Below are 10,241 nucleotides of genomic sequence, written 5' to 3'. Positions count from 1 at the left end.
TTATTGTCTAGATGCCAGGACTTTAGAATAGAACAAGGAATGGAGAGACTTTCTTGTAGTAAAGTTTCAGTGTTGAGGTTAAAGGTTGTTGAACTGTTGAACATATGAAAGCCTCGCTAGTTTTGCCCCAAGAGAATGAGGGAAAGAATAGTTGCTGAGACTTTGCAACAATTCTGGGAGAAATGGAATTTTCAGAACTTATTTTTGAAATATATTTCTACTGGCAAATGTGCAAGTATATGAAGACTTGTTCATCTTTAAGATATTATGTAAATAGTCTGACTCAGAGATTTGTTGTTTAGAATTTGTAAAGCTGTCACTGTAGCATCATTAAAAAATTCAGAGCAAATAATGCCAATTGCCTCTGACTCTTTCCTAAAACATTACAGCAAATTAAAGCAGCCGAGCGCTACCTCAAGAGGATAGAGTACCATCTTAGTAAACTGGAAGATCTGCAAGACCAGTACACGCTGCACCAGAAACTGCGTGATGGGGTAAGATACCAGATACCGTTCCTCCTCTCTATTTTCGTAGATAATTTATGTAAGAAAAGTTTTGTAGTGCTTGGTATACCAACTGTAATGTAGTTTTTATATTAATATTGATATCATTTTGATGCTTCACTCATTTAAAAATTAAGCTTTAAAGTATTGAAAATATAATGAATTCGTTACTGACATATACCCTTCTTTGTGCAACAGGTCAGAACAATGGCATATGCTTATGCCCTCTCGCCAGGGAAGGAAAAAGCATCGGCTCTCAGCAACGTACGTTCAGGGTACAGGGAATGTACAGAAACGCTTTGTGCGCTGGAAGTGCAGATTGAACAGCTGATTGGTACATTAACATTAGAAATGAAAGGTATGATAGTTTTTATGATTAAGGTTTGGTTTAATAGCACTGTTAATCTTATCTGTTTTATGGATATTGTGCACTGGTGGACTTCCTTCTACTGTTATTGTTCATGTTTAATGAGTGTGGAGCTTTTAAGAAAAAAAAAACAATTAGTTTTTAGTCAATGAATGTGAGTCAGAGAGAAAAAAGTATGGAATTTAAATTCAATGTCTTTTTAAAGGATTACTGTAGTCCCTTCTGCTATGTGCATTTTTCACATGGGTGGATTATCAATTTTGCATTGCATTTCTTTTTGTTCAAAATACCAGTTAGATATTCTTTTATTTGTAAAACTAACAGATCAACCAAATGCAGATTCGTATCACTTTGCTAATATATCATATTTAGACTCTGATGTCATACCACAAATCAAAAAATAATATGAAAAAACATCTTCAGATGCCCAGGCCAAGCTGAACCTTTTAAGATGTGGCAGGTCTTGGAAGGGTAATAACAGTAATAATAAAAAAATATATATATATATTCAAATGAAAACTAGAAAAGAGAGCCATTAACAGCCATGTTTACATTTGCAGGTATTCAAGGCTTTGCACGATTATGTCCAGGAGATGTGTTTGAAGTGACCCTAAAGCATGGTACGCAGAAGTGGAAGTCTCGTGGACGCGTGTGCAAGGACAACTCTCAGACGTGGGACAACCAGAGGACTGTCATCAAGGGACTCATTGGGGAAATGGTGAGTTTTATCTTGGGAAGGAAATGGCGATTCATGCATGAGAAAATGAACGGGCAATACCACTGATTTGTTTAAAAAGTTAATGATAATTTTAATTGTTTGATTTTGATTTTTCCTAGATTTATATGTAAGATTTCATTGTTATCATTTACGGTTCAGCTTCTTTATTACATGTAGCAGTTAGAAAACTATATTAGATTTTTGGATGATATTTTCTCAGTAGTTGAGTAAGTGTTTAGCATTACCCAGAACGGGTTAGACAGAGCCATCTCTCATTTCCTTTTGATTTTGAATTTGGTGTGCTTGTTCATATTTATTTCACTCTTAGGTTATGTACAGTATTAGGCCGACTTAAAAACAAGGAGGTTTTCACACTAATTGTTTATTCCAGTTGCTTATAAAGGCAGTTGAAGTTCGAGTTTTGGGTAAGACGGTTGTGATAGGCAACAAGGTGTGTGAGACGAAAGACCTCTTCTCACCACATCCACAACTCATGACTGTCAACCTTAATCCTTCTGGCTCACTTAAACTCAACATTGTTATAACGTGGAAGTAAGTACAGGACATCCAAGTCTTGGCAAAAGCACTTGATGACTTCTTTTTTCCCCCAAGTTCCTCTATTCGCTTGAGCTTTTGAGTGTACAAAGGCTTGGTGATAGGTCAGAATGGGAGTAATATTGGCAGTTCTCTCACTTTTTTTAATTGGTCTGTGCCTTTAGAGGTTGGAAACAGCATATTGAACAAATAATCTTCTCTGCTTATATTTGATCAACAATGTGGAAGATCATAAGATGTGAGGATAAATATATATGTATATATATAACAAGAGAAGAAAAAAAATAGTTCTTCAAGAACTTCAGTATGATTTTCTGTGATGCTTTGCACTTTATACCCTTGCCATAGTTGATATTAGAGGTAATAGGACAATGTTATATTTACCCAATAGTTCTGATGTTTATTGCCATATGAATTAGGAATTAATTTTCAACATTTAGTCTGTAGTGAACATGTAATTTACATTATATTTTGTTACATGAATATAGATAATTTATCTTTTGTCATTATAGTGCCATCACATTTTTCATGTTTGTTCATATATTCATTCTTATAAGCCAAATTCTGCATCTCTCATTGCTACTGAATGTTTCATATTGTTGAAGAGAATACAGGAAATTTGAGTCTGTCAAAACCTTTTTTTTAGCTTTATATATATATTTTTTATTTTTTTATTTTTTTCCCACTTACACTTATTCTTATTTACAAATCATTAGTGTTATAACATCCCATACTTTGAAGATTAAGTTAATTGTGAGTAAAATTTTCCTTTCAAAGATTTGTAGACTGTTCATATATTGTAATTATTTTAACCCTCTTTATTTGAAGATGGTATTATGATTTTTAATGCAATACCGTTTCATTACCAGCCCACTTGATGGTGTTGTTGAGGACACTTTGGTCAGAACACCGAGCATGTCTGCCACTTCCCCAGGCAATAAGCGCAGAACGCCAGTCCTGCATACCCTCAGCTCCTCACCTCCACATACTGGAAGTGTAAGTGATTTGTCAAGTGAATAGACAGAGATGCAGTATATTTGTTTAAAGTCTGAATTCTTAAGTTGGTTACTTTTGTTGGAAATCTTGACTTAATATCAAATATTTTTTTTCCAGTTTTAATGTTTAATCATCTTATCATTTGAAATCTTGACTCTAAATTTAATTTAAACTTACTATTTACTGATGTAGATTTTTTTTTTTTTAGATTTCCACATTGAGTGATGATGTTCTTTGCTTGTACAGGTTCCCTCCGGCAAGGACAGTGGTTTGTCCCCAGAGTGTGATCACGATAGCAGTTTTGGTAGTATGTCTGCACGTAGCTCAACAGCAGACAGTGCAAGTCCGCTGTCTGAATATCGAGGTTTGCTCTCCTCTCACGCTGCGTTGTCTACAAGAACAGATAGCAACAGTCCCGTCTCTGATTACCAAGGACTTTCAAGGAGAACAGATAGTCAGGTAACACATTAAAGTGGCTTAAGATTGTTACTCTCTCTTTTTTTTTTTTTTTTGAGAGAGAGAGAAAGAGAGAGAAAGAAAATTGATGATACTCAGCAGGCCCTATAAAAGATATGTTATTTTATAATATTACAGGATTCTATACTATTTGATGGCCGAGATTCAGCTAGTCCACAGTGCGACAATACTGGGAACTTCACCCTTGTGCGGAAAAAGGAGAGTCGTGTAGAGCAGTGGGCAAGATACTCACAGGTAAGTGTGTCTTAGTTTTAGGGGCACTTGGAGTCTTCTGATTATACATCTTGTGTCATTTATCATACAGGCAAAATAGAAACTAACTATTATTTACAATTGGGGTTATGTTTATCCTTTATATTTTCATACTGCTGACCTTGTTAATCCACAGAGAGGAACCACCAAACAAATAGACTCGTCAACTTAACAACTTGCCACTTCTTTCTCTGCCTCCACAGTTCAGCATCTCCCAGGGTTCCAACATGGATATGATGTCTCGATCCTTCTCCCACATGTCCACATACTCAGCTGGTCTCTCTCCCACAATGTCCCAGTCCCTTTCTCACCAGCTGGATCTGCTCGGCACAGAACCTGAGTCGCTAAGGTGGGGGGATGGGCAGCACTGGGATGAGGCCAACCCTCCTCTTACTCTTAAAAAGGTACTTCTTAAACATTGGAATCTGTCTGATAGTTGGGTGTGTATTTTGTATGAAACATCACTGAAACAAAATTTATGATATAATTTTCATATGAGAGTAAATCTAGAGGAAAAAAATATATTGTTCAGTCTTTAGCAAGTTTGTGTTGTATACATTTTCTTTGTTTTTGTAGGTTGTAAGTCGATTGCGGACTTGCCTAGAAGACATCCAGGGACAATTTCCACAACTTCATACTCTGGAGGAGGCTGTGCTGGAACTGGATGACATGTGCAGGGTAAGAATGTTGATTATATCATTCTTTTAAGGCATTGAAGGCATTGCCTTTTTATCTTAAGATTTGAAAAAATAGCATGGTTAAAGCTACTAGAATGACCACTGAGAATCATATAATTATTTATAAAGTGCTTGTTATCTATCCTTCATGCTTTTTTGCCTGTTTTTATAAGAGAATGATACACTGTTTTTGTTTGATATGATTATATCATGTTATCCTTTAACATTGTTAGGAAATCCAGAACAGAGTTTAATTTCTGATCCTGGAGAGCACTCTTGAATGACAAAAAATCTAATCTTCTCCATGAACAAGAACCCAAGTATTCCCTGCAATCCATTGTTGAAGGTTTTACCATCCTCTGTGTTGTAAACCTTGTTCTTATAACTGAATGGACCTGCTGCTTAAAAATTCTAAACAATAGCTTGGGTAGATACTTGCGATAGGAGTTGGAGTAGAGAACCTGTTTTCTCTCTGAATATTATGGCATGGAAGAACTCGACAAACTCCAAAGTAATCATGGTCAACAGCACAAGTTAATAAATACCAAATATATGTTATTCAACATACAGCAGATATGGAGTTTAACTCTTCTGAGAAAGGCCATATTTTAAGAAGTTCAGTCTGGGCAGGGCATCTTAACCCATCCCCGACGGGGGAATTCTAGCCTTGAATGTCCAAATGCCGGGGCGTTCGAATTATTAGGCCTAAATCAATTGAATGGCTGGCACAATACTGTGCCGCCCGGCAACTGGGCTTTTGAATGCGCGGTACACATGCTGTACCACCTGTCCTGTGTGGGTTAAGATATTGTGTGTGTTTTCTATTATTTCCTAGACCTGTTATGATATATGAGTCTATATATGATCTAGTTGAAAAGTAATACTAATTAGCATTTGGTATGATGCCCTGTGTAGAGAATTGAAGGAGTGAATAGCTTGTAATTTCAACGAGGAAGAATGCATTACAGCAGTAATCAGACCCTGTGAAACCTACCCGGAGGGGTTAATAAGATTTTAATCAGTGGTACAGGCCCTTATTGCAAATAAGAAACTTATGAGTATGGAATAGAAGCTTTGTATGGATTTATTGAGAATGCTTGAGGTGGTATGCATTCATTGAAATATAAGGAAAGCTAGGGAAGAATATATAAAGTTATAAAGTGAATGAAAGACTGCAAAAAATATGTAACTGCATCATAGCATCATCATTTGGAATATAAGGTAGCCTAATCCACCATAATCTCTCGAAGTGTCAATTTGCGGAATTAGATACCATTATTCAGTAGACAGAAGTAAAAAAAAAACTATATATATTGGAGGTATAAATTACACTTTACCAACCAGTCAGCATACATCCAGAAATATAGCAGTGATATTAGACTTAATCTAAATCAATTATCAGGGACTTGAATAACTAAAGTGACAGTGCTTTATCAACACCAGACTTGGCATTTTAGGTCCTTTTTTCAATCCGAAATATCACTTCTGCCAAAGGTGTTGTCTGTTTGTATACACTCTTTTCACATCACTTGCTTTTAGTGTATACCAGTCTCTGATTGGTTACACAAAAAAGAAATTACCTTAATCTTAAAATTTCAGAATTGCCGAAGCCGACGTGACAGCAACACTTCCGAAATTAGCCTTTCAGTTGAATCTGCGTTAGAATGCTTCGACTTCCTTAATGCTGAATGTGATGATGATTTTGAAGATGATAATCCCGATGTAAGTGCTAAATCATCTTGCTGACTGTTATTAGGAGTTTAGAAAGTTTAAGGCTGGAATTGATAAACTATTCCACAGTCAACCATTAATACTTCATCTAGTTTCTAAATACAACAGTGATTGTTTTAAACTGTGATAAATTCCTTGAAGGCTTTCTAATCTTAAAGTTTGTGTGTGATTTCTCCTAATTAAACCAATTATATAGAGTGGATAAAACATCTGATAATGTCTGTTGATAAATCCTACTGAAGTTCTCCTGCAAGATACATATTCCATGCTAAACCTGTCTGGCTTGTTTTAATCAGGCATGCGAGGAAAAGAAGAAAAAAGAAGCAGCGGCTGTGTTTGCGGGCCCGTCTCTTCCGGACACAAGTCAGCCTCTGGTCACCGGGACGCCTCAGCTGGATTCTTTCCTCTACACTCATCTGAAACATGCTCTTCAGCTGTTACAGGTATGGCCAGTTTTTTTTCAAAACCAGCTTGATAATGGAAATAAAGCATCTGTAGTGATTATACTATCAATATTATTATTTGGTATGTAGGGAATTGGTGAAATCTCGTTTTTTTTCCGCTATGTTTGTAATACCTGCAAGCCTACCCACCTCAACTAATAGAAAACAGAAAAAAAAGCCATCATAATTTACGTGAAATCAACTTGTTTATCTCTGCACTAAGATTTGACAAAAGACTTGTTTATCTTTGCACTGAGATTTGACAAAAGACTTCAAATCCTTAAACTCAGACATCATTCTGTACCCCCGTCTCGGCAGCATCTTGGATCGTTTGGGCCCCTCAGAAGCAAGGAACGACACTCACTGCAGATCCTGGAGAACGAGGGTCAGCTTGTGGCCAGAGTTTTAGCTCATAGACACAACTTTGACAGTCTTAAACCACAGCATATTATCACTGTTCCACATGTACAGGTCAGTAGTTTAAGTATATAAATGACAAAGTTATCTTCAGTAATACTTATTATATTTATATAATTGATACTGGGCAAGGCATCATATTGTTGAAGCTGCAGATGCTTGATTGTACATCCTAGTTTGAATTTGTAAATATACATTTTCATTTATAAACTGTATTTCAACTGATCAATTCAATTTACAATGTTTCAGAATTGTAAGTTTCATGAAATGGTGGATTAAACTTTTACATCTCTTGATAATTAAGACCAAATAACATTTCAAGACTTTAAATATTCATGTTACGGATTGAGATTTTTCAGTTAATTCAAATGTGATCAATTCAGGTTCTGTGGGACTCGGTGTCTGGAGGAGATGACTGGTGCATCCAAGGACAAGCTGTTGTAAATGGCTTACAGCAGCTCGTGTCTACTTTAGTGGACCCCACAGTGCCAGGTTTAGCAAGAAGAGGTACGTGCATAGATGTGTATATGTGAATATGTGTGTATATGTTGGTGTCTGTGTGTATGTGTAAACATGTGTACATGTGTATACATGAGTATACGTGTATATACGTGTATGTGTGTATATGTGTGTGTGTGTGTGTGTGTGTGTGTGTGTGTGTGTGCGTGTGTGCGTGTGTGCGTGTGTGCGTGTGTGCGTGTGTGTGTGCGTGTGTGCGTGTGCGTGCGTGTATATGCGTGCGTGCGTGTTTCTTTTTTTCTTGGGTTAAAAATCATCCATACTTCATATTTTCAGTACTGGAAGACATTGTAAGATCGATGACCGACAGCGAAGAATATGATGGAAATTCTGTAGTGACTGTGGGCCACTTCCTTCAACACCTGCATAGGCCTCTTCAGCACACTGTACCAGCCACTGCACACAATCTTGCAACTGCGGACCTTCTGCTGTCTGCAAACATAGCAAAGTGAGTCTTCAAAATTTGTATTCTAATGGTTCTAATACAAAGATAAAGGTATTACAAGTAACCAGAAATGGGGATAGTAGGTCTTTTTTTTCAGTGATCAGTAACCAGTGTTTCAGAGTGATTATCAGTATCAATATTTAAAGTATAATGATGAGATTCACTTTTAGAAAGGATTTTAAAGACCAAGTTAGATGAAGTCAGTGATGATAATAAGTACGATCTTCCTATGCCTTTTGTGCCTTCAGAGTGGAAGCTGGTCTGCAGCAGATTAAGGAACCCACAACCTTTCACATCAAGATTATTGGTCACCTGCTGGCAGGACCATCTGAGCTGCGCCAGGTTACAACCAATTTTGTAAATGGTTTAGCTCATGATAACCAACTAATGAACATGGTAGGTTTAACCTTATTGATCAAACCTGTTAATACATTTGAAATACCATGGCGTTTAGACCATTTGGAGCCAAAACAGCCCCATCGGCAATGGGTTAAGAAGTCATTTGGAAAAGTATCTTCTGTTGTAGCTTTTTAAAAGAAAAAGAGTACTGAGTGACAAAAAATTTAATCCGAGTGTTCGGGTACTCAGATCAGTTATTTTCTTTTCTCAGATTCTCGAGTTGTGTCTGTTGCTCTTGGAATCCAGCCGTACAAGTGACCGGGAGGCAGCCTGCGTCCTGCTGGGTGTGTTAGCACCGATTGTCCCCTTAAACACGGAAAACAAGGAGACGGATTCAAAGAGGTTAAGCAAGAGCTCAAACAAAACCAAGAAACATTCCTCAGCGAGTCAAGAAGGAACCCCAGAGTGGCCCAACCCCATTGAAGTTTTGTCGTTTCTGCAACAGAACGATTCCAGCGGGGAAGTAAGGGAAGCAGCAAGGCGAGGACTGCTGAGTTTGGGTGCAGAGGGTCAGACAGCCTTGCAACAAGTCCAGCTTTCATCACATGGGTTTCAAGGCATTGAAGTAAAGGAAAGAACCAAACTGTAAGGCAGTTAGTGCTTTACTTCTGTGGGTGCAGCACAGTGGTGCAGCTTAGTGTGGGCAGAGTTAGTAAATCAAACCCTTTTCCAGTACTGGTAGTGTCTGGAAATGCTACATACAAAGAAGAGCATTGATATTTCCTTTTTTTTTGTCAAAATATGTATAGTTCAACTATTTCATGTATATGTTGTTCCTCTATATTGCTTTTCCAGCTATTTTTTTCCTGGAATAAACATGATAAAGTGCTGATTGGTAATATTATTGGTTAAAACAAATATTTGATTAATGCTAGATATTGTATATGTATACCATACCAATAATAGGTCTTAGCCAACAGCTGTTCACTCAACCCTCTATTATCTGAGTAAAAATATAAATATATATATATATATTAATTTTTGAAACCCAAATGTGATATGTGTAAATAAATAAATATGTTATATTTAATACATTATCAAAAACTTACCAATAATATAGATGCATGTCAGGGCTAATGACTCACTGATTTTGCTGTTCTTGGACAATAGAGGAGTGTGTTAATATGCTATGTCTGCTCTCTAGCATAACTCGGTGAGCCTAAGAACTTGCTACTGTACAATGAGTTATGCATAATTTACTGTAACCAGTGAAATGTTTTTACAACACTTTCTTAGTGTTATTGAGGTGTAATTTTTTTAAAGCACCATATACTCTTATGCCATTTTACATACTGCATGTATAAACTTGTAACATCATATAAATTTATTTTATATGTGATTTATGATTTCCAGCAAATTTTATCTAGTCCTGTAATATGTAAGTGCATTTTTTTAATTCATAAACTTGAATAATTTGCTTGCAAGTCTTTGTTTGGTGGACTTTGCAATTTCCATGTTACTGTTATATGATGCTTGTAACATGTATTTCAAATAGATTAGGGAAGAAATGAAGAGAAAAAAATCCACCCACAGTGAGTACTACAACTCTGACTTCCACCCACCCCATGTGTGACTGTGCTTACTGTTGTCAATAGCAATGTACGTTGCAGCACCTGCAGCCCTGTTGTTCCTGTATATACTGTATGTTAAAATATTGTTCACCCTGTATATTGTTCTCCTAGCATAAGTGTGAAAATATTATACACTGTCATTTTATGCGTAAAATAAAGTGATTGACAGTT

General features: G+C 36.6%; 1 protein-coding gene across 7 annotated transcripts in view; it reads left to right on the top strand.

Moving 5' to 3' along the window:
* The window catches only part of LOC122245874 (rho family-interacting cell polarization regulator 2), a 107,685-nt gene extending 97,444 nt beyond the window's left edge, over positions 1-10,241 (top strand). For 5 of the 7 annotated variants that reach the window (XM_086546225.1, XM_043003980.2, XM_043003979.2 and 2 more), the window contains 16 exons: positions 390-494; positions 702-861; positions 1,431-1,588; positions 1,980-2,140; positions 3,013-3,139; positions 3,386-3,598; positions 3,734-3,850; positions 4,072-4,272; positions 4,445-4,546; positions 6,145-6,267; positions 6,573-6,719; positions 7,038-7,190; positions 7,520-7,643; positions 7,932-8,103; positions 8,349-8,496; positions 8,711-10,241. In XM_086546225.1, the coding sequence (XP_086402351.1) occupies positions 390-494; positions 702-861; positions 1,431-1,588; positions 1,980-2,140; positions 3,013-3,139; positions 3,386-3,598; positions 3,734-3,850; positions 4,072-4,272; positions 4,445-4,546; positions 6,145-6,267; positions 6,573-6,719; positions 7,038-7,190; positions 7,520-7,643; positions 7,932-8,103; positions 8,349-8,496; positions 8,711-9,088 (2,589 nt within the window). In that variant the 3' untranslated portion in view covers positions 9,089-10,241. The remainder of the gene's footprint in view (positions 1-389; positions 495-701; positions 862-1,430; positions 1,589-1,979; positions 2,141-3,012; positions 3,140-3,385; positions 3,599-3,733; positions 3,851-4,071; positions 4,273-4,444; positions 4,547-6,144; positions 6,268-6,572; positions 6,720-7,037; positions 7,191-7,519; positions 7,644-7,931; positions 8,104-8,348; positions 8,497-8,710) is intronic. The other 2 variants (XM_086546224.1, XM_043003982.2) reach the window with 1 other exon arrangement.

The sequence above is a fragment of the Penaeus japonicus genome, unplaced genomic scaffold (genome assembly GCF_977035675.1).
Source record: "Penaeus japonicus unplaced genomic scaffold, GWHDUDI00000001_assembly GWHDUDI00000017, whole genome shotgun sequence".
Classification (NCBI taxonomy): Eukaryota; Metazoa; Arthropoda; class Malacostraca; order Decapoda; family Penaeidae; genus Penaeus; species Penaeus japonicus.
The sequence above is the reverse complement of the archived record's forward strand: the minus strand, read 5'-3'. Positions and strand labels throughout refer to the sequence as shown.